The 25,267-nt window shown below is 43.6% G+C and overlaps 1 protein-coding gene across 1 annotated transcript in view; it reads right to left on the reverse strand.

The window, feature by feature from the left end:
* LOC138251486 (long-chain-fatty-acid--CoA ligase ACSBG2-like) overlaps positions 1-25,267 on the reverse strand; it is a 280,648-nt gene that overhangs the window by 160,128 nt on the left and 95,253 nt on the right. Inside the window, exons 5-7 of the mRNA XM_069205653.1 lie at positions 24,658-24,738; positions 20,603-20,752; positions 18,647-18,814 (exon numbers count right to left, since the gene is read on the reverse strand). Coding sequence (XP_069061754.1) covers positions 18,647-18,814; positions 20,603-20,752; positions 24,658-24,738 — 399 coding nt within the window. The remainder of the gene's footprint in view (positions 1-18,646; positions 18,815-20,602; positions 20,753-24,657; positions 24,739-25,267) is intronic.

The raw sequence follows: 25,267 nt of genomic DNA on the forward strand, positions 1-25,267 counted from the left end.
TGTTATTAATGTCTTATATAGTTTGGGATTGCAAGTGATTTAGAATTATTAATTTAATTGCAAATACTGTAGGTGGTTGCTGGGTTTATAAGGAGAAAGAGTGGAAAGTCAATAAGTAATAATGAATTATTAATGCAGTAATCAAAAATCTACCACCTCTAATTTAGGAATTACAACTTCTTACTGTCAATAAGGAATCCCCAATGTTACCCTATTTGAGGCATGGGCCTCTCAGTAGCAAGTAAACAAATTTGGGAGTTTTTCACTTCTAGGACATGTAAAACAAAAAAGCACATGTCCTACCTTTTAATTACACAGTACCCTGCTCTATGGGCTACTTAGGTCCTAACTTAGGGGTGACATTTGTAAAAAAAGAAAAAGGGGGGTTTAAGGCTTGGCAAGCGGTTTTAATTTTCAAATCTACAGGGCAGTCGAACTCTGCTTTCAGGCTGCAATGGCAGGCCTGGCACAAGTTTCAAGGTGCCACATACGTGTAGATCCACTGGTAACATTTAATTTACAGGCCATGTAAATGAACAATGCCAATCAGATGTATGTCAATCAAACCATGTTTAGGTAAGTGACCACTTGCACTTTAGCAGTGGTTAGCAATGGTAATGTGCACAGAGTCCTGAGGCCAACAGAGCAAACATCCAGACAAGTTGGAGGCAAGCTGGCAAATAGTTTGGTGAAAGACCACCCTAGGGCTGACCGGTCTAACAAAAACACATACCTGAAATGTTGTCTTTACCCTACAATCTGGAGAATGTTGTTAACATCGCAATAGGTCTCACCTGGAATTGTTTATTTCCTAAATTTGCTTTGCTTTCAATCCGTTTAGCATCCATATCAGAAAGTGTGAAATTCCTTCTAAATATAATCTGATGATAAACGTGTATGCTTGTAGTGCAGGCAGATATTTTTGTTTCTATTTTTATCTTCGCAATGGACCTCTTTTCTGTAGGCTTACATGTACTCATCATGCCCCTGCTATCACAGCAGATCTCTATGGGGTTTCAAGGTTAACATAGTTCTATCCTTTAATGTAAATATGTGGAGTAAAGTTTAAATATATTATGCTGTGATAGTTTACAATAAGGAGGTAACAATTTCCAAAACTGTAACTTGTCTTGAAAACTAAGATCAAATCAGGGACCACATTTCTATAAAACCTTGGGTTTTTGACCACTGATTCGGGGAGGTCTTCGTCCCAGAGATTATCACCAGAGTTCATGCCAATTTTCTGATTCCTGATCCAGACTCTGCTCTCAATCAGAGGAGTACATTGGGAGAGCTAGCTGCATGAGCTGGGAGCTGCCTTGCAGGAACTCCTTTCCCTGACTGAAGCAGAGGCCTCTTCTTCTGTGGCAGAACTCTGATAACACAAAAGGTATGCTGTATGATCCATTCCAAATGATCATCAGGCAGGGGATGCTATCTAATGTTTAAGCCTACTAAAATAGTGTAGGGTTTATAAATAGCGTTAAGGTTTACAATGCTATCTCAATTTCAAACATGCTTGAATTGTTTCTATTGTTCTCATTTATAGTAACATTTTACCTGCATCTTATTCTAGTTCTGTGTCACTAACATTTAATTGATTTGCTTATATCATTAAGTGTGTTGTCTGCAAGATGAACTAATTGTTTTGATTACCACTGTCTAATCACTGTTTATTAGGACTGCTGCTAAGTAACCTGAAGGCACTGCCTGCACAGATAAAAGCTTGATGTTTTTGTATTACGACTGCAGTCCATTGGGAATCTGTAACTCAGTGTGTGTACTGAACTAAATCCATGCACCATGGTTTGACATCCTACCACCACAGGTTTGGAGAAAATCACCAGAATTGATATCAGTAAGTGGGTTCCTCCAAATATTTAGTTATGTGGTTTCTTAAAAGTCTGATTTGGACCTACCTTCTTAAATCTCTAAAGACAAAAGTATTGACTGTTGTAGCTGGGTTAAAGAAATTAAATGAGGACAACGGGGCCCTTCAACAGGGTCTATTCTTCTGAATAGTCCAAAATGATACAGTTCCTGATTGTACTTTTTTTGTATTTCGTCAAGATCATAAGTTTGAATGCTAAACCTAAATGGGAGTCAATATAGGGAAAATCCTTAAAGGAAATCTGCCGAGCCTCCTAAGAAAAAAGAAATGCAGGCAATAAGAATTGAAACTAAATAATTTGCATGGAGATTCTTAGCATTGTGGTTTACACTCTACTTTTAGATAAGGCTCAAAAGCCTTCCTCTCTGCAAAGTTGCAAACCGCTGTCAGTAGGAGACTGTTGAAAATGAAATGTGTTGGGCTATGGAGCCATAGAAGAATTTACTTATGTTAGGCAAACTGGACATGGAGTTAATCAATATTTGTTAATGAGTATGTCAAAAGATCACTGTGGCTTAAAGCATATCTAGAATCATAGAGTAATGTAAGATGTTTGGATAACACAATTTCAACTGAGTGCCTCAGTGATTCTTGGTAAGATCAATGGAAATACCATTATCTTCATTAAATGCCAAATATGAACATGAGTTTGTCTCAGAATAGGCTTAAGTCCTTTCCTTGTCCATCCAGAGATAGTAACTTTGATTCATGAAAATGGAGGGAAATGCACTTGTGGTATATCTTCTAGATGTAATATTGTATGTCCTGTTAATTATTATTTTTTAAAACATTTAAGATTAAGGATCTTAAAACCTAGTTGACTGAAATAAGGAATAAGAAACAGTCACGTTAGCTAGATTTTAGGAGGCAGTTTTTGGATATAACTTGTATTGTAGGCTGGTTTGTAATTGCTGTTAATAACGTGTTTCAGATATTTTAGAGGGTTTGTGTTGCATATTTAAACATGATCTCAGTGTGAATTTAATTTAGTACAATGTACACTTTTTTCTACTTTCTGTAATAGATTAAGGGCTAAATAAACTCATTTTTCACTGGCTTACATGTATCCCAAAATAACATGATGACATTGTCATAAACTATTCCTATACATATATCTTAATCCTACTGCACTTAGGAAACGTGAATTTAAACCTTTGACACAAACATCCACACCGTTTGCTGTCAAAGCAATGTCAGCATGCAGCCTGATCATCAAGATGAAGCAAGATATTTTATGCATAAACAATCGAGGAATACACCCCTGCAATAAGAGACTAAGGGGGTCATTCCGACCCTGGTGGTCATGGACCGCCAGGGCCGGGGGGACGGAGGAAGCACCGCCAACAGGCTGGCGGTGCTTCAGGGGCAATTCTGACCGCGGCGGTAAAGCCGCGGTCAGAAAAGGGAAAGCGGCGGTTTCCTGCCGGTTTTCCCCTGCCCCAGGGAATCCTCCACGGCGGCGCTGCAAGCAGCGCCGCCATGGGGATTCCGACCCCCTTCGGCTGGCGGGAACGGGTGTCGTGGGGCCTCTGGGGGCCCCATTAGGATTTTCAGTGTCTGCAAAGCAGACACTGAAAATCGCGACGGGTGCCTCTGCACCCGTCTCACACCAGCAACTCCGCCGGCTCCATTCGGAGCCAGCTTCATCGTTGCTGGGGCTTTCCCGCTGTGCAGGCGGGCGGCCTTTTGGCGGTCGCCCGCCCAGCGGGAAAGTCAGAATGACCGCCGCGGTCATTTGACCGCGGTATGGTCTTCTGGCGGGGGAACTTTGGCGGGCGGCCTCCGCCGCCCGCCGAAGTTGGAATGACCCCCTAAGGGCCAGATGTAGCAAACTTCCAAATTGCGACTTGCAATTTGCGAGTCCCAGCGACTCGCAAATTGCAACTCGCAATTTGGAATGCAGAAAGGTGTCTCAGACACCTTCAGCGAGTCGCTATGGGGTCGCAAAGACCGACCTCATTAATATTAATGAGGTGGGTCGCAATTTGCGACCCCATAGCGAGTCACGGCACTCACAGGATGGTGGCCTGCTGGGAACAGCAGACCACCATGTCCGTGACTGCTTTTAAATAAAGAATTTTTTTTTTTTCAAAGTGCAACCCGTTTTCCTTAAAGGAAAACGAGCTGCACTTTGAAAAATAAACCGAAACCTTTTGTTTCGGTAGTTTTCAGGGCAGGTAGTGGTCCAGTGGACCACTGCCTGCTCTGAAAAATTATTTTTTGTGCCAGACACAAAGGGGAAGGGGTCCCATGGGGACCACTTCCCGTTTGCGCCTGGGTTACCATCCACTTCAAGTGGATGGTAACTGCGCTTTCATTTGCGACCGCAATGGCGGTCGCAAATGAAAATGCATACCATTGCGACTCGCAAATAGGAAGGGAACACCCCTTCCTATTTGCAACTCGGAAATGCATTTTGCGAGTCGGTTCCGACTCGCAAAATACATTTCAACATAGCAAAGTGGCTTTAGCGACTCGCAAACGGCATTTTTCGCCGTTTGCGAGTCGCTAAACCTTTGCTACATCTGGCCCTTAGGCCCATATTTATACTTTTTTAGCGCTGCATTTGTGTCATTTTTTTACGCAAAAGCGGCACTAATTTGCAAAATACAATTGTATTTTATAAGTATGCGCCTGTTTTGCGTCAAAAAGCGGTGCAAATGCGGTGCAAAATAAGTATAAATATTGGCCTTAATGTAAAGCATTTTCCTGTGAGATGGGGATTGGATAGACAAAGGGTAGTTAATGCAGTGGGATAGATACACACTGACTATTGTCAAGCATTTGGATGGACCATCACCTGGTCAGTATGAAAGCTAAGGACTGAAAATGGACAGCTCTCTCTTTTAAACTGGGCATATGCTTCTGTTGTCTCCCAAGATATTGTTACTACGTATGCATTTATTCTCAGTGTGTTGGTATGTATAACACGTCAATCCCAAATCATTTTCAAATTATATTTCTGCAGGTAAACAGACGTCTTTTAATGGAATGTGTCCAAAGCATATTAAGATAATAAACAAAATCTATGCATCATTTGCATCAAATACAGAACCTGATAACATATCCAGACGTATTATACTGTCAGGAGTTCCAATAATTGCAAAAAGAACAGTTGATGGATGGAATGTAGACCACATCAAACATTGACCCCTAGTCATAGAATTGGGTTTAATCCATCAGTTTTTTTGCTCACAACGCCATTCCAGTTTGGACCCAGCCATACGCAAATCAGTCTTGACCCTGTTCCCCAAGGGAACAGTCAGGCAAGAACTGCCAGACAAGGTCCTCCCTGGACCAGAAACAAGCATTCTAAGACCGGTTTCAGGGTATCACCCCTCTTCAGCTGGGCTAACTTGAATCTGGTGGCATAGTGAGCACGGGACCTATGTCTGGGAATACCCTTCCCACTTGGGGCGATAAATGCAAAAAGAACAATTGATGGACAGAATGTAGACCAAATCAAACATTCACCCCAAGTCACAGATCTGGGTTAAATCCATCAGTTGTTTTGCTCACCATGCCATTCCAGTTTGGGCACAGCTATATGCAAATCAGTCTTGACCATGTTCCACATGGGAACAGACCAGCTGAACTGGCTGGCCAGGTCCTCCCTGTACCAGAAACAAGCATCCTAGGACCGGTTTTGGGGTATCACCCCTCTTCAGCCAGGCTAGCTTGAATCTGGCATAGTGAGCACGGGACCAACGTCTGGGCATACCCTTCCCACTTGGGGCGACAAATGCAAAAAGAACAGTTGATGGACAGAATGTAGACCAAATCAAACATTCACCCCCAGTCACAGATCTGGGTTTAATCCATCAGTTTTTTGGTCACCATTCCTGGAAAATAAAATGAACTTTCCCTATTTAGGTACTCAACTTCCATTTGAGGTAAATGTGATTATCAAAGGAGCAAATGATTCTTCCTCGAGTGAACCTGCTGCGAGGCCACAGGAGCATGGCAAAGCCAGGAAATTGAATCATTCGTCAGAATCCAATCATATTTCTGAAAATCCCAATAATCTGGACTCGTTAAACCTAAATCTTTCTTGCCAAAATAGCCATTCGAGCCCCACCAAGTACATCTTTAACAAGCCGTCTTACAAAGATATGGGAGTGTCCCTGCAACAAGATAAAATTGCAGTCTCAGAAACACAAACGGATATCTCAGTCCTTAAATGCAGATCCCTAAATGTATCCTTTATATTAAATAAAAAAAACACGTGAATCTGAAGGTAAGGAGGAAATTAAGGAGAACTCACTGCAAGCACGAAATACCAATAAACAACTGGATCAAAATGCGGTATGGGATATCTTTTTTAAAACCTCACAGCTAACACTGGATTCTCTGTCCTATCAGTCCTTTAAAATGGATGTCCAGGTGGATATACTGAATTCCATGGCTAAATCAGTAGCAGGGATTGACCAGAAATTGGCAAATTTAAACAACTTGATTAAGCGAGATCAGAATCTTGCCAAAATGTCAATAACAGAATGCACTTGCGAGCCGATAATTGATAAGTTGGCCACTCTCCCAGAAGCTCTAAACCTCATTGATAACAAACCTCAAAGAAAATTTAAAAATGAGAAAAGAGGAGGAAATTATAATCAAAGGATCCCCCTCGTATCAGAGGGAGGCGGGGGAAAATAAAAACTCGGGGAACAGAGCGAATTGGTGTACAATGAAATCAAAGGACGAAGAGATAGAATCTCTCGAAGAACCTAGATGTGATCAGGAAGGAGCATATAAAGAAATTATAGGCTTTTTTGTCCCTTCCAAATCAGTGGGGCCCCCGTTTCAAACAGCAAAGCTACCCACTAAAAGACAAAAGAAAAAGCAACGAAAAGCGAGAAATAAAAAAGAGGTGGCCCCAATGGGCCCCCCAGCTTTAAAATTGAATCCCTCCTCAAGCCAGGTCATAGGAGGTGATATGCCAATGTCCAAAAACCTTGTGACAAACACAAAGAGTATTTGAACGGCAAATAAATTGTTTCCATTATTTAAAACTAGAGGGGCAAAATGAAAATGACCTACACTCAAATGAGGGGATATAAAAAGTAATGACCAACGTACTATGGTAATGCTAGATGATATAGGAAAATCAGAGCAGGAACCTCAAAATATTAAATTACATCAACAGGAGACACAAGCTGTAACAAGTCCTAGTCATATAACAAACAGGAGGCCTTTGGAATAAGAGGGTATAACAATTACGGTCGCAAATTCGGAATATGCAGGGAACTATGGGGCTCAAATTGGAGCCCATCTGGCCAACATCAAGCAAAAAAAGAAAGAATGCCAAGACCACCCCTGGAGGAAGAATATCTAAGTGGCTCAATAGTAAAGCAAAAGGCTATAAAGTTAGAATGGTCTGATAGTGAGCCTCCGTCAGGGAGTCAGGTAACAGAACATCTAAGGGCTGCCCAACTAGATGAACAGGTGGATACTATAGGTAGTTCCAAATTTGCTCTGCCAAATGATTGTTTACAACTAATATTGGAACCACAATACCAATCTAGGGGACAATTTGATATCTTAAATAGAGGAAATATATTAAAACTATTGCAAGCTATTCCTGCACTAAAAGATATAAAATCTACTGATATTGTCTCCATAGAGTTTTTACCAAGGGAAAATACAAATGAAAGAGATCTAAACGAACTAACCCTGGTAACCTGGAGGTCATCACATTTAATAAAAAGAGTTATTAAAGAGAAACGCTCCTTCTTAAAATGGGGAATTCATTTCAGCTTACTTAACCGGTTGTGTGCCTGGGACGAGGTGGTCTTGTCCTCGGCACCGGAGGACGAGACCACCTCGTCCTGCTATGGGCCCCCGGGGGAAGCGCTAGTGCTCCCCCCAATGGCCAGGCACACCCCTCCCCCAGGCAGGAATGGAAGGGGAATCGCTTCCCCTTCCACCCCCACCCCCCGTGACCCCCTGTGGCGTCCCATGACGTCAGCACGCTTTTGCGCGCTGACCTCATCAGAGGACTTCCCTTCGGCGCTGGAAGCTCAGCTTCCAGCGCCAGATAGGAGTAGAAATGCAAAGCATTTATCCTCTGATCACGTGGAGGGGGTCAGAGAAGCCTTGTTTATTTCAATAAGGAGAGCAGCCCCTTGGGCAAGGGCCGCTCTCTAGGGGGGCAATTTATTTTTGGGCTGTTTCTGAACCCCCCTAGACACCAGGGATTGTTCTTTTTGTTAGTTTTTTTGCTTTTTTATTTGTAGGGAGCGATCCCTTAGGCAAGGGTCGCTCCCCTGGGGGCAACATTTTTTCTAGGCCATTTTTGCCCCCCTTGGGGGCAGATCGGCCTATTTTTATTAGGCCAATCTGCCCCCAAGGGGGGCAGAAACCACTAGACACTAGGGATTTTTGAATTTTTTTATTAACTAAATAAGGAGAGCGGCCCCTTGGGCAAGGGCTGCTCTCCAGGGGGGGCAATTTGTTTTTTGGCTGTTTCTGCCCCCCCTGGGGGCAGATTGGCCTAAACTTATTAGGCAAATATGCCCCCGGGGGGGCAGAAATCCACTAGACACCAGGGAAAATGTTCTTTTTTTTTTTGTATGTTTTAGGAACGACCCCTTGGCCAGGGGTCGCTCCAGGCGGGGCAAATTATTATTAGGCCATTTCTGCCCCCCCTGGGGGCAGAAATCCACTAGACACCAGGCATAATTTTTTTTATTGTTTTTTTAATTTTTTTATGTTTGGGGAGCGACCCCTTGGGCAAAGGTCGCTCCGGGGGGGGGGGGGAAATCATTATTAGGCCATTTCTGCACCCCCTGGAGGCAGATCGGCCTTGCGGTCTGCCTCCAGGGGGGGCAGAAACCACTAGACACCAGGGAATATATATTTTTGAGGGCTATTTGAAGTAAGGGGAGCAGCCCCTTGGGTAAGGGATGCTCCACAGGGGGGCAAATTATTTCTAGGTCAATTCTGCCCCCCCTGGGGGCAGAAATCCACTAGACACCAGGCATCATTTTTTTAATTGTTTTTTTATTTTTTTTATGTTTGGGGAGCGACCCCTTGGGCAATGGTCGCTCCGGGGGGGGGGAAATCATTATTAGGCCATTTCTGCACCCCCTGGAGGCAGATCGGCCTTGCGGTCTGCCTCCAGGGGGGGCAGAAACCACTAGACACCAGGGAATACTTTTTTGTGTGGGCTATTTCAAGTAAGATGGAGCGGCCCCTTGGGCAAGGGCCGCTCCTCGGGGGGCAAATTATTTCTAGGCCATTTCTGCCCCCGGGGGGGGGGGGCAGAAAACCACTAGACACCAGGGCTTTTTTTTTTGGTTTACTTTTATTTTTTTATGTTTGGGGAGTGACCCCTTAGGCAAGGGTCGCTCTGGGAGGGGCAAATTATTATTAGGCCATTTCTGCCCCCCTTGGGGGCAGATCAGCCTATTTTTGTAAGGCCAATCTGCCCCCTTTGGGGCAGAAACCTCTAGACACCATGGATTGGTGTGTGTGTATGTGTGTGTTTTGTTTGGAGGGGGCAGCCCGTTGGGCAGCGCTATCTCCCCATGGGGGCACATTACTGTTGGCCATAACTGCCCCCCCTTGGGGGCAGACTGGCCTAATTTGGAAGGCCCATCTGCCCCTAAGGGGGGCAGAAAGCCCACCAGAGACCAGGGAAGATTTTTTTCAAAATAAGAGGTTGGGGGTATGGCCATACCCACACCCCAAATAAATGGGGCCAAAGTTGTTCTGCCCATCAGTAGGCAGATTGGGCAATTACCCCCGATCCACACCCCGGGGGGACAGAAAGTCTACTAGATGCCAGGGAATAAAAAAAAAAAAAAAAAATAGTGGGGTGGTGGCTACCAACCAGTATGGGCCTGGTTATGCCCCCACCCGAACTGAAGGGGCTTACAGTCTTTCAGCTCTCACCCGCACACTAAAACATCTTATCCCATGGCAAACAAGAGGACATTTGATTATTTTTGGTTTTTGTTTTACATTTGGGCCATGAGAGTTTGGTAACTCTCAGAATCGTCCCACTTGGAATGGTGAGGGCTGCACTTTTTTTTACTTTGGGACCCTGCCTTGTAGAAAAATACACAAGACCTAGACACATCTGAAAACTAAACATCTAGTTGATTCCAGGGTGGTGTGCTTCACATGCACCCGCACCATTTCCTTACCCACAATGCCCTGCAAACCTGCAACTTTGCTGGAAAGCACACATTTTTCCCACATTTTTGTGATGGAACCTTACGGAATCTGCAGTAATCCACAAAATTCCTACCACCCAGCATTGTCTAATCTATACCGATAAAATTTCTGCTGCACTTGTCAGCCTAAAAATGCTTTTTTTCAAACTGCCCTTTTGGACCCACTTTGGTTCCCCCTCAATTTCAACGTGTTTTTGGCTCTTCCCTGTCACAAACACTTAGCCCAGCTAGTGAGGTACCATTTTTATCGGGAGACTTGGGGGAACGCTGGGTGGAAAGAAATTTGTGGCTCCTCTGAGATTCCAGAACATTCTGTCACCGAAATGTGAGGAAAAAGTGTTTTTTTAGCCACATTTTGAGGTTTGCAAAGGATCCTGGGTAACAGAACCTGGTGAAAGCTCGACAAGTCACCCCATCTTGGATTCCCCTACGTCTCTAGTTTTCAAAAATGCACAGGTTTGGTAGGTTTCCCTAGGTGCCGGCTGAGCTAGAGGCCAAAATCCACAGGTAGGCACCTTGCAAAAAACACCTCTGTTTTCTTTGAGAAAATGTGATGTGTCTACTTTGTGTTTTGTGGCATTTCCTGTCGCGGGCACTAGGCCTACCCACACAAGTGAGGTACCATTTATATCGGGAGACTTGGGGGAACGCTGGGTGGAAGGAAATTTGTGGCTCCTCTCAGATTCCAGAACTTTCTGTCACCGAAATGTGAGGAAAACATGTTTTTTTAGCCAAATTTTGAGGTTTGCAAAGGATTCTGGGTAACAGAACCTGGTCAGAGCCCCACAACTCACCCCATCTTGGATTCCCCTACGTCTTTAGTTTTCAAAAATGCACAATTTTGTAGGTTTCCCTAGGTGCCGGCTGAGCTAGAGGCCAAAATCTACAGGTAGGCACTTTGCAAAAAACATCTGTTTTCTGTCAAAAAATGGAATGTGTCCATGTTGTGTTTTGGGGCATTTCCTGTCGCGGCCCTAGGCCTACCCACACAAGTGAGGTATCATTTTTATCAGGAGACTTGGGGGAACGCTGGGTGGAAGGAAATTTGTGGCTCCTCTCAGATTCCAGAACTTTCTGTCACCGAAATGTGAGGAAAATGTGGTTTTTTAGCCAAAGTTTGAAGTTTGCAAAGGATTCTGGGTAACAGAACCTGGTCAGAGCCCCACTAGTCACCCCCTCTTGGATTCCCCTAGGTCTCTAGTTTTCAAAAATGCACAGGTTTGGTAGGTTTCCCTAGGTGCCGGCTGAGCTAGAGGCCAAAATCTACAGGTAGGCACTTTGCAAAAAACACCTTTGTGTCCACGTTGTGTTTTGGGGCATTTCCTGTCGCGGGCGCTAGGCCTACCCACACAAGTGAGGTATCAATTTCATCGGGAGACTTGGGGGAACATAAAACAGCAAAACAAGTGTTATTGCCCCTTGTTTTTCTCTACATTTTTGCCTTCCAAATATAAGACAGTGTGTAAAAAAGACGTCTATTTGAGAAATACCCTGTAATTCACATGCTAGTATGGGCACCCCAGAATTCAGAGATGTGCAAATAACCACTGCTTCTTAACACATTATCTTGTTCCCATTCTGGAAATACAAAGGTTTACTTGATAACTATATTTGACTCTTTATATTTCAGCAAATGAATTGCTGTATACCCGGTATAGAATGAAAACCAACTGCAAGATGCAGCTCATTTATTGGCTTTGGGTGCCTAGGGTTCTTGATGAACCTACAAGCCCTATATATCCCCGCAACCAGAAGAGTCCAGCGGACGTAACAGTATATTGCTTTCAAGAATCTGACATTGCAGGAAAAAGTTACAGAGTAAAACGTTTTCACCTCAATTTCAATATTTGTTTATTTCAGTTGTTATTTTCTGCAGGAAACCCTTGTAGGATCTACACAAATTACCCATTGCTGAATTCAGAATTTTGTCTACTTTTCAGAAATATTTAGGTTTTTGGGATCCAGTATTGGTTTCACATCCATTTCTGTCACTGACTGGAAGAAGGCTGAAAGCACAATTTTTTTTAAAAATGGGGTATGTCCCAGTAAAATGCCAAAAGTGTGTGGAAAAATTGGGTTTTCTGATTCAAGTCTGCCTGTTCCTGAAAGCTGGGAAGCTGGTTATTTTAGCAGCACAAACCCTTTGTTGATGCCATTTTCAGGGAAAAAAACACAAGCCTTCTTCTGCAGCCCTTTTTTCCCATTTTTATTAAAAAAACGAAATTTTCACTGTATTTTGTGCAATTTCTTGGCCTCCTTCAGGGGAACCCACAATGTCTGGGTACCTCTAGAATCCCTAGGATGTTGGAAGAAAAGGACGACAATTTGGCGTGGGTAGCTTATGTGGACAAAAAGTTATGAGGGGCTAAGCAATAACTATTCCAAATAGGCAAAAAAGGCCTGGCACAGGAGGGGGAAAAAGCCTGGCAGCAAAGGGGTTAAACAAGTAGGCTATCCTGACCCGTTAGGGGAACAGATTAATTTGCCTAAACAATCCAAGCCAAAAGAGTCGGATAAACGTTTCTCTGTTCTTAGATCGGCAAGTGGAAGAATGGAAGATTTCCCCTTAGGGCGTATCATATCCACCACAGCTAGATTTAGGCTGGATATCGAAAATAATCCACCTAGAACAACGTCAGTAATTTAGGAGTAATAGGGCGCACAATAATTTGACAATTTTGCATGAAAGCCCTCTCCAAGTTTGCTCCTGCAATATAAATGGTGTTAGATCAAATACCAAACAAAAAGATCTATCAAGCCTACTAAAGAAATGTCAAATTCTTCTTCTTCAGGAGACCTGGGCCACCGACCCTTATTCAATTAATGAATATATAGTTTTTTTTTTTCAACAGCAATAAAGGAGAAAAGGTATGGACATCCAAAGGGGGGATTAGCAATTTTTATCTCAGCAGGATTAAACATATTGGCCCTCATTTAAACTTTGGTGGATGGCAAACGCCGCCCACCAAGTTGAAACCGCCTGGCGGCCGCCAATGCAGCCGTACTCCAGCGGGGTCTATTTTGAGATCCCCGCTGGGCCGGCTGGCAGAAACCTGGTTTCCGCCCGCTGGCCCAGCGGGGATCTTGGCCGCAACACAGGAGCTGGCTCCAAATGGAGCCGGCGGTGTTGCGGCTGTGCGACGGGTGCAGTTGCACCTGTCGCTCTTTTCACTGTCTGCTATGCAGACAGTGAAAAGTTCCATGGGGCCGTGGCAGGGGGCTTCTGCACTGCCCATGCCAGTGGCAGGGGCCACCAGGGGCCCCGTGACTCCCCTTTCCGCCAGCCTTTTCATGGCAGTTCATTCCGCCATGAAAAGGCTGGCGGGAGGAGGAGTCATAATCCCCTGGGCATCGCTGCAAGCAGCGCTGCCCTGGGGGATTACAACCGCCGGGACAAAAGTGGTGGGAAACCGCCGGTCCCGGTGCGACCGCGGCGCTTCCGCCGCGCTCGTAATGCCCAAGTTTGTACCGCGAGCCTGTTGGCGGTACAAACTCCAAAACAGCCCTGGCGGTCTTTGACCGCCAGGGTTGTAATGAGGGCCATTATATACTCGATTATATGAGGAAAACACTGATTTCCTGCTAGTAAAGCTAGACGGGTGGAATAAGGAACATTCCAGCCCACTCCTGTTAATTAATGTCTATATCCATCCAGATGCACGATCCAGAAAACATATATCTTTCAAATTGATAGATTCAATTTTAACTGCCTATTGGGATTTAGGACTTCTGGAGCTTTTAATAGCCGGGGACTTTAATTTGAAATTATTAAACCCCTTTAAAAGGATACACAGACTATCTTGCAAGATCTATTATGGGCAGTACCGCAGCAGTCCCTGGGGGTAACAGAGAAAGAAAAAACCAGGACAGTAGCATTCTCCTTAGTAAAAGATCTTGAGGCTCTTGGGCTTAGACTTTTAAATGGAAGATATCCGCAAGATACTCCTCCGGCAACTACCTGCTATGTCAAGCGACAATTGACTATACTGTGGCCTCCTTATTTTTGCTTACGCTTATTACAAAATGTTATATTGTAAAATCAGATATGAGCGAGCATGGGCAGCAATACCTGGAGATAGAATGTGGTCCCCCTAACTTTAACCCTACACTAACTACACCCAGGGATATTAATACAACAAACTATAAAAAACTTTAATGGACTGAAAAGTTAAAGGAATCCATTGGTGAACGGTCAATGGAGATAATCGACCAATGCCATACGGACATAACCGGGGACCCAATAGCGATCTGGTCAACCTTCCTAGATAAATTTGCGGCTATTCTTCTCGCAGATCAACCACAAAAGAGGTATCAAAACCAGGGGCGAGGTGCGAAGACAAAAAGGAAAATACATTTTTCACCACACATGATTAAATTAAGAAAAGAACGAAATAGAGCTTTAAGATTATATAATAAGAATCCAACAAACTTTTATTTTAAAGCTGACCTAAAAAATCTAAACAGCATATATCGGAAGCACATATGGGAATACAAGCATCAGAAAAACCATGATTTTTGGGCAAAGGCCCTATTCTTAAGTACAAAATCAAATACACAAGGTTTTTGGAAAATGGTGAATGCCCTGAATAAAGCCCCAATGACCCTGACCAGCTATAATATCTCGGAAGCCGTCTGGTTTGATTACCTAAGTCACCATTTTGGTGAACAAAAGAGAGCCGGCAACATTTTGGAAGAGGAAGCAAAAATGTTCAGCCTAAAAAGAGTAAAATTAAAACCCCTCATGCACCAAAAGGAAACCAGAGAAATAATATTTACAATGGCCGAAATTATGAGTTCAATAAACACCAGCAGAACTGGGGGTGCTCCTGGTCCAAATGGGATCCCAAATGCCTTGTTTAAACTGAATCCTGCCTTTTGGGGTGAAAATTTGACGTTGACTTTCAACCATCGCATGGCGCTAGGAAGTATTCCAAAATCTTGGAGGGGGGCGATAATTCATCCAATATTCAAAGGTGGTAATAAATCACAAACTGAGAGTTATCGATTAATTACCTTAACGGATGAAGAAGCTAAATATTACGCAGGGATCTTACTGGACCATCTTCGCAGGAGGGCAATCGAAAATAGCATCATTCCCTCCAATCAGACAGGTTTTGTTAGGGGCCTTGGTTCTGCCTTAAAAAATTTAACACTATCCTTGATTATTGATAAGTATAAACAAAAAAATCAACCCTTGTATCTGTGTTTTGTAGATTTTAAAGCAGTCTTTGACCTGGTATAGCGATCTCTCCTATGAGAGAAATTAGTCTCCTGGGGTATACCGGAGAATCCGTTAAAGGCAATTGAACAGCTATACACAGATATATGGGTAAGAGTTAAGATAGGGGATGGATGTTTCCTTTCAAGGGAAATTAAAACAAAACAAGGACTGAAACAGGGCTGTGTGCTTTTTAATCTCTTTTTATCAGATTTGACTGCCAAACTAAATAAGGTAAATGCGCACCCCCCAAACTTGGTGATATGAATATTTCAAACTTGCTATATCCTGATGACGTAGTACTCCTGAGTCAAACTAAAGTAGGACTACGGCGGCTTATTATAAAGATATTCGAGTATGCAGAGCAAAATGGGTTGGAAATAAGTCAGAATTTTTTTTAATGGAAATTAGTAAAAAAACTTCAAAAGTTAAAAAATGGAATACACCAAGGAGTGCTTTGGAACAAGTAAACCAGTATAGATATCTGGGTGTACCTTTTGATGAACGGGGCTCTTTTCTTCCCCAGAAACAGGAAGCATTTACAGCTAACAAAAGAAAATAAGTTCTGGCGAGCACTTTGGAAGGAGATTAGTTCAAACTCTAAAGCTAAATCCCGACAGTACTTAGATCAGGCATTGCCAGACTTAGAAGTAGTAGAATTCTGGGATACAAACCTTTCCTACTTTTCTTTAAAAAAAATCCTAAACCGAATAGCAAGAAAAAGATCAGTGATTATGGATAAGAGTTTATTGGCCACCAGATCGCATTCCTGGATGATAATAAACGAGTATAAACTCCTGAAATGTCAGCCTTACTTGGAAGCTGGGTGGACAAAGTCAGATAAGGATCATTTCATCAAATACCGTTTTGGCATCATTCCTGGTGGTGCCCATCTAGTCCCGTAGGAACAATCCCTCAGTGCAGGCTGTGCGGCCGGGTCAGGACGATACAATCCATTTGAATTGTATTTGTAATAGCCTAAGAAATTAACGCAAATCCTTATTGAAGGCAGTATTCAATCAAAGGAGGATACGGACTTGCAGACAAGCAGTGATTGCCTGTTTTAAACCCTCTGACGTTGCTCTGAATACCAAATTTACCAAGTGTTTACATTTAATATCACACCATTTTTTCAAAATAAGATCTTAATTAGCACAAATATATTAAGTTTTTGTACAGAATGTATAGAAATGTATTTTTTAATTCTCTTTTAAAAACAATAAATCACTATACAGCATTTAAGAAATTACCTTTAGGCTTAGTTATGTAAGATAGTAAATTTATATTCCTCATAGTCCTTTAGAGTCAAACCCACAAAGCTATGGGTAATTTGCACTGACCTCGGAATAGGAGGCTTTTATTAGAAAAATTCCTAAATAATATTGTATTTATGTATATTCGATTTTATAGTTGATATTCTGGACTGGCTACTGTATGTGATGTGATGTATTGGTTTTTCTTAACTATGCATTGAATAAATAAACTTGAACTTGAACTTGGTCACCATGCCATTCTAGTTTGGCCCAGCCATATGCAAATCATTCATGAACAGTCCAGCCCGAACTGCCATGCCAGACCAGACCAGTTGGGCTGTTTGTAAATCCCCTTTAGATACTGACATAAAGGGAGCAGGGGTGTAACCTGCATATCCCGAAGAGCCAGCTGGGTGGAGGGAGGAATAATCACTTGCACCTGAACGGGCTGTGCCTGACCTCACACAATGTACTCTCCAACCCCCTGGTGTGTGTCTGGGGCCAGTTCTAGGCAAGACGGGATCTTGTGAACAACAGAGCCTTTCTATTGAAGTTTGCCTACTTCAAAGGCAGAAAGGGGTGCAAGTAGTGGACCCACAACCCCAGATTATTAGATTTGCTTCTGGAACCATGAGAAACCTCTACCAAGGAGAAGAGCTAAAGAGCTGAGGAGAAGTGCTGACCCTGCCCGTGACTGTGCTTTGTTGGGCTGTTTTGCAGTTGCTGCTTCTGCCTGTAAAAGGTGACAAAGACTGGACGTTGTGGTATATTCCTGCTGGTAAAAAATCTCCAAGGACTTGGACTAAGCTTACCTCCTGGTTTGAAGTCTCAGGGCCATCAAAGACTTTCTCTGCCAGTACCTGGACTCTCTGCTGAGACTCCTGCCCTTCCAAGTGGTGCCCTATCCAGTTCCTGGACCCTTGAAAGGTGAGGCTGATAGAACAAGGATGGAAATCTACACACAGGAAGCCAGGCAGGGAAAATTTTAACGTACCATCTGCAACAGAGCTGTACAAATGATGCACCACCTGGCTTGCGGCTGATTTCAACGCATCACCTGCTTTGCGGCTGGAGAAACAAAGCAACACTCACTTGTGGCTGCTGAAAACTACACAATCCCCATGCAGCGCGGTTTTCCATCACCAGGCAGCCTGATTTCACACGCATTATCGCTGAGCGTCAAAATAATTTAAAACCTGCGTGGATCTGATGTGCCCTGTCTGGAATTTGATGCATTGTTTTCTTGTGGGAAGGAAAAATGATGCATCTCCTACCCGACCGAAGAAGAAAGTACTCACAGCCTCACTTGCGAGAAGGGAATCAACAAATTGCAGACTTTTCCGATGCACGCTCGCCCGTGCAGCTTTATTTCTAATGCAAACAATTTATTTAGATAAATAGTGCCCATTTTTCTAAGCTGGTGTGTGTCCATTTTGTAGTGTTTTCACTGTATTACTGTGTGTGTTGGTACAAATGCTTTACACATTGCCTTTGATATAAGCCTGACTGCTTGTGCCAAGCTACCAAGGGGGTGAGCAGGGGCTATCCAAGTGTGTATGTCCATTGGACTGACTAGAGTGAAGGTCCCTGCTTGGACCGAGTACAAAGTGACTGCCAACCAGTGACCCCATTTACATTTACGATTGGGGGCAGAGATTCCCCTGAATATGGATACAGTGAGTAACGGCATTTGCCTTTAGTAGTGTGTCTGGGTGGGTCAAAGGGACTTGTCGCCTTTCTTGGATCTCCCTTGGGGGGATCACGGTCAATGTGACACCTCTTTGAGGCACACAACCAGTATGCTTGCTGTAGGCATTGGTGACTTTAATCCCACATTCATAAAACATCCCATCCTAATCAGGGAATTCTACCTTACGATTTTGCCAGAGCTATATGTATGTGGACATGATCTGCATTACAGAAGGGGCCACATGACAATCTGTTTCACCTTTTGTAATTCCAAGGGGCACAACAAGCAGGCACATGTGTCCATTTCACTCCCATCAAGGTAAGCAACCAAATTCAATATCACCAGTTAAGTAAAATGAGCAGACCACCCAACAAACAACATGTAAATATTTCTTTACTTATTTATCACTGAGATTACCTCACTGAGAGCACCTGGATTTGCAAAGTAAGTGGTTCCTCCGGAGCACATTGGTAGCCACATGTCATTGAATTGTCCACCTGCGTGGCTCAGATGAAGGTAGCTGAGCAGCACCAAATTTTCATGAAGGCCATAATGCTTCCCAAATGTTTTTACCGTCCATGTGACCTAAAAAAACACATAATGAAAACATTACGAACCTTTAGTAAAGGGGCTAATACAAGCCAGTGGGTGTTTTCCAAGGAACGAATATTAGCACATTGTAAGAAATTGGATTACTGATTGAGGGGGTGAAACCCTTCTTAAGAAGGAACCACAATTCTTCTCAGGGTGAAGTCACAACCAAAACCTAGATTAACCTGTGCTCAAACCTTTGGCAGCTTGGCACAGAACACCAGGCTTAACTCAGAGATAATGTGTAAGTGTTTGTGTAATTACAGTGAAAATACGCCCCAAAAGGATCCTACACTAATTTACACGACAGAGTAGTTTTTAATAAATGAAACAACATCAAAATGACAACAATCCAATCAGGAGAAACAGTGAAAATAGTACCAACAAAAACAATGTGCCAACTGTGAATATCCGTTCATGCTAAAATGCGAAAAAAAGGCGAGAATGGGTTATTCCGTCACATATGTAAGACGTTTATCCCGTCCACTGAATTACGATCTCCCAGGCTACGATGGGATTGTAATATGCCAGATGGGATATCTGTCACATTTATAATGGAGTAAACCTCTCTCCCAAACTCTAAATCAGGCCCAAACTCACAGGTTCACGCCATCCCAGAATGAGCGCAGACTGGCTACAGGTACACAGCTAGGCCTGCTGCACAAGGGTGTCTTAAATCCTAGTTTGTGGTGCATTGTGAGGGTCTGCGTCAAAGATGTTTTGAGTAGTCTAAGCCATGCGTCGGTTACAAGATACAGAAAGGCTGTGATGTGAGGTTCTGCATCATCATTGAGGATCCCGTTGATGAGGGATGAGAGGGCGTGTGCAGGGGAATCGCTGTGGATTGGTGATTCATATGAGGCAATGGGCTGTGATACGATGTAGGACTTTGCAAAAGAACCAGTCCGTGCAGCAGTAGCAACCCTACTTGGTGCTGCTCTGACACAGCAGAGGAAGTGGGTTGGTTCCGCTAGATCCACAGAGGCTGACAGAGCACCCTAAGCCCACTTCCAAGGTTTCAGGACTGGAGTGGCAAATCTTGGCAGGGTAGAATCACAGGTTGAAGAGTCTAGATGCTGGGTTCAAGCTTGTTGGAGCTTTCTGTCTTGATGCTGTAGTCAGGAGGCTATCCAACTCGCCTTTAGAGTCTTCTGGGGTCCTAAGTTCAACATATGCAGGTCCAGCCCTTCTCGCCCAGGCAAGAGAGCACCAGGCAGTAGGTCAGAACAGCAGGGCAAAAGTCCTTCAGAGCAACACTTTAGTAGATTGGCAGTCCTTTCATCAGCACAGCAGTCCTTCTTCCTGTAAGAGTATCTACAAGTCTAGAAGTGCACTGAAGAGGTGGTATCTGAGGTCCAAGGTTTATACCTGGTGCCATCCATCTAGAATGTGGGAAAGCTTCTAGAGGTTTCCCTTTGAAGTCTCCAGACCACAGTGCCCAACAGAAGAATTATATTTTTTAAATCATTTACAGACCCTACTATCCTCTCACAATTCTGGAGAGACCTAACTGAGCATACCTCAAGACCATGTAAAACATCAGTTCAGACAACCTCCCCACCAAAAATATGCTATTCAGTTCATAAGTTGAAACTGATTTGTAATGTGTTTCATTAGGTGCTATAGCAATATATATTTTTATATAACTTACCTTTGTAAATCTCTTTGTGTTTAGTTGAACTTGCCACTTTTATGCCTTTTGTATGTTTCTAGTTCAGCCACATTATACAAGTGCATTGATTCGCCTGTTGTTGAATGTGCATAAACATTACAAATACTCACATTGTCATGGCTTAGCATCACTGCCTTTGGTAGTCCTGTGGTCCCAGAAGTGAAGACCATAGTGCAGCACTGGTTGGCCTTCAGGGATCTAAGTATTTCATCCAGTTTAGAATCAGATATGTCCATTCCCAGCTGCATAAATTCCTTCCACTAGGGATAGAAATATATATGAGAAATACAAAAGCTTCCACTGTCATATATGCACTCTTAGTTTATCCTCAACAGAGAAGGCAGCAGTTGACTATGCAAGTGGAAGCAGGGTACATTGCTCCAGAGCATGAGGGATGCCATGCACATTGGTCATTGGGAGTTGCTACAATCTCCAAAGCCTCCATATTTCTGTGGGGCTACCAGATAAAGATACCAATCCATCACAGCAAATCTTCTTGCATAAGCTTAGATGTGTTCCTCATTTAAGATGGCTACCATTAAGTACTTCTTGATTCACCATTACTTACCACTTACTTTTTTGCCCCTGTGCTTTTCCCTTTTTATTTCTGCTTAGGAACATATTTCTGGTTTCTTTTTGTTTCTAAATAGTTTTAAGGTAATTGCAAGGGAGCACTACTTCATTTCTACTGCTACCTATCCACATTCAATATAATTATCCATGTTTTTTTAATGCTTTGTTCTTGTCCGCCTGTCTTTTGGGATCCTTTTGTTCATTCTTTCCAGCTTTTCTAGCTTCGTTGGCTGGTAAACTGGGCACTGAAAACCCTTTTCTTAAACCTAGAATATCAAGGAATGGAAAAATAGCAACTCCCAGCTGGACACCTCATCCTCTCTCCATACTCTTTCTTCTTCTCAGGATGCCAGCATCCCCCAGCAACATGATACTATGGAGCATCATGTAATTTTAAGGCCTCCTCCTCCAGCCAAGGTCTGTGGGTGATTTGGGTGCCCTGCTGCTCCCCACTAGGGCCCTTCAAGCTCCACTATGACTAGTCACACAAAGAGGCCCCAAACAGACTCATGCCAGTCGTCATTCGTCACACTCCTGCAGCCCATCAAACACACCAGCGGGCCAGCTAGCGCTACACTCTCGGCTTTGCCTGGCTCAATTTGGCCCCCGCTGCCCCTAAACAGACTCACATCCTTGCTGTGGCCCCAGCCATCATTTGCCACACTCCTGCAGCCCATCCAACAAACCAGAGGGTCAGCTACTGCTACAGTCCTGGCTTTGTCTGGCTCAATTTGGGCCCCCCTGCCCCAACTGACACAATGGGCTAACACCAGATGATGATGCCCACATCGTCGCACCCAGCCACCAGGCAACGGACAAGAATGTCAGAAACTCCTTTTACTGACAACCAATGTGCAGCCCCGATGAAAAACTCAGTAAAATCCTCACCACCATCAAGAGCTCCCATCTGTCCATAGAGTTGAAGGTGGGAACCCTGATGATTGTAGTCAGATTCCTCAAAGATGACCATCGAAAACTGTCAGACCACATGGCAGAGGATGAAAAGGAAGTGCAACATTGCAACCCCAGATGTCCGAGGCCCACGGGCGCTAGTAGACTTCTAGGCCCATGTGAAAACCCTGGAGAAGTGAGCGGAAGACACGAAAGGTCACTTCCACAGGAGCAATGTTTGTATCATAGGCCTCCTGGAGGGTCTGGAGGGCTGAAATCTGCTGAGTTTGCTGGACAAGTGGTTCTGCTCCTTTGTCCCTACCTCAGATCTCACTCCATTTTTCTACTTGGAGAGGGTACACAGAGTCCCGATATGGCCGTCAATACAGGATGCCTCCCACCTCATGCTTGCCAAACTGCTTCACTAAAGGGATCAAGATGCCATTTTACAGGCTGCATGACCGTATTGCCCCGGGAAACTGTATTATCAAATGGTTGTGCTGTTTGCAGATTATATGCCAACCATGGAACATCAAAGGTCTTCTTTCTTGAGCACAAAGAAAAGATTCAGCAAGTTCGGAATACAATATTCCCTACTTTTCCCTGCCTGCCTCAAGCTGCTATTGGAAGGCAAGTCTCTCTTCTTTATGGACCCTAACGATGTCTGGGACTGGCTACGTAAAAAACACCCTGAGTCATCTTCAGCCCGAGGGGAAGAACCTCCTAGACAACCAGGAGCAGGGCAGCAGAGTTGATGCAATGATCCGCATGGTGTCTCCCTGCCTCCCAAATCCACAAAGTCACCCCCTAAGAACAACTCATTGTAGACCAGTGGTAGACTATTCAGGCAGTGGCATCACTGGAGGACAGTGCTGTCTCTTCATTACCAATAATGGAGTGGCTATGATGGACGGACTGAGCCTTGGCTCCCAGACTGCACCCGTGGTCAAACCGCACATGGCAGACACCATTATCTCATTTGGTTTACTCATCCTTAATCCCCAAGGCCCCCTCTACTCCTTCTCACTCTTCTTTCCTACCCCAACTCCCTGCTATCGGGCCCCAACCATTTTCCCTGCCAAAATAGGTGGCCAAGCCGAAACCCCACCTTCAGATATGGAACAAGATTTATCTCTCTTTGGACATACTGCCAGACTGGATCAGGATTGCAGCCTCAACTCCCTCTGCAACAAGGTAGGAATATAATGGACTATGACACATGGTAGTTGGCCTGGGCTGGACTGCTCCAGATGTTTTAATTATTATTAAGTTTGAAACTAATGCAATAGATGATTATGGTTCACTGTAATTGTAATTATTGTGTTGCACTGTACCTAGACTCCCAAAACACCTACACATAAGAAAAGGCATGACCTGCTCTGTAAAATCTACACAGAGAGTCAAAGATATTCAATGAGTAACATTTTGTCTTGCAGACTTTGTCAATTGAGTACTGACAACCAGGAGCTCTTGGGGAAAGTTCATTAGCACCTGCATCCACTGCTCCTTACCACCTACCTATACATGGAGCTGAATGTGATTTAAAAACCTGAAACCCTTATTAGTTGGTAGCTCAGCAAGCACGCATGCATTTCCACTCATCTACTCCTCCTTCAGAAGCATGGGTGGATCATTTCATTTTACTAGTATTATCACAGTGCATCAGTCCTTCACAGATGACAGATTGTACTTAGTGGTTTTGTGTGGTGAAAACAGTAGAGCTGTAGAATATATCTTACAATAATGGCCCAAAGCATCAGGATCAAAGCTTGAGCTCCTAGTCCTCATATTTGCAAGCAGCAGAAGTTCTTTACTCCAGGACTAGATAACATAGCATTTGTCTAAGAAAATACAATCTGCATTTTAAAAAAATGCTGTATTAATATGTGATCACAGACATAGTGGTTTACAGTCCCCAGCAGGCCACCATTGTTGTGTTGGCATCCAATTGTAGAGTCACTATTTGCGACCTAATGCATGAATAAGAGGTAGATTGCTACTCACTACAATGTAGAATTTTGTGAGCTTTGCTATTAATATGAGGTATGTTCACAAAATAAAAAACTGGTCACAAAAATACTGATTGCAAATTGTGACCAGTACTGTGCAACCATTGTTTATTTCATCTGGCCAAATCCTTATCTAACTCAATAACATATTCAAAGGTGGAGTTAGACTTATAATTCATTTTAAAATCTGTTATGTCTGTTACATACTCTGTGTTGTCTGATGGAACAGTTCAGAAACAATATAAGGGGTCACAGAAGTCCAAGAATGCCTCGTTTTTATTTCAGGACCTGACTTTTCTTACATCATACTAAACGTCCTGTCCATTTTGCCCACTTTTGTAGGCATTTTCAACTATGTTCCTCCTCTCTCCCTTATTTTTGGTCAACATCTGATGAAAAATACATTTTGGTCGTCTAAAATGACAAAAACCTGCAGAATTATTCTTTCCATTAAGCAAATGGCAGGAATGAGTCAGTAGAGTGGGCATTGCGTGGTGAGGACTAAAACTGACGCACATGGGTATTGCGACTGGGCCTCTTACTGGACTAGAAAGCAGAGATGTGGTAAGAATTGTCAGGGGCAGACAAGGATGATAGAGTCAAACTCACTCAGTGTACTAGATAATGGGTACAACCACTGATAGTCTGCTACTTGGCATGTAGTAATTGTATGAAACTCCTCTAAGCCTCACCGTAAACAGGTTGGGTCTCCTCATCTGAAGATCACCACTGTATTGTACAACAGCCTTGAGATGGAGCAGCTGGTCCTCAATCTAAAGAAAATACATATGTTGATGAACAAGCCAAAGATCACCCACTCCACTAGATATCCTGTAAATAGAATCATAAAAACAAAACCTAAAAAGTGAAAAAAATCAGAGCAGGCTTATGCAGCTCATCACCCCCAAGTCATGCATTACACATCTTTGCCACAGTTTCTCCAACACACCTTTGTGGACTTGCACATCTTTGGAATATTTCCATACAGATCTATTATCCACCTCAAATAATTTTGTCCAAATCCTCACAATGTGCAAGGACGGGAATAAAATATCTTAGAAAAATTGAATTACATCTAGCCCCCAACTTGGAAGCAGTTAACCTGAACCACACATGTACCCTTCTCAAGCATAATTTCCTAGTGTACGTTTAAATCTTTAGTCAACATATAGGGGGTGATTCTGACCCCGGCGGTCTTAGACCGCCGGGGCCAGGGTCGGCGGGAGCACCGCCGACAGGCCGGCGGTGCCCCGCAGGGCATTCTGACCGCGGCGGTAAAGCCGCGGTCAGACCGGCAACACT

This window comes from Pleurodeles waltl, chromosome 1_2 (genome assembly GCF_031143425.1).
Source record: "Pleurodeles waltl isolate 20211129_DDA chromosome 1_2, aPleWal1.hap1.20221129, whole genome shotgun sequence".
Lineage (NCBI taxonomy): Eukaryota > Metazoa > Chordata > Amphibia > Caudata > Salamandridae > Pleurodeles > Pleurodeles waltl.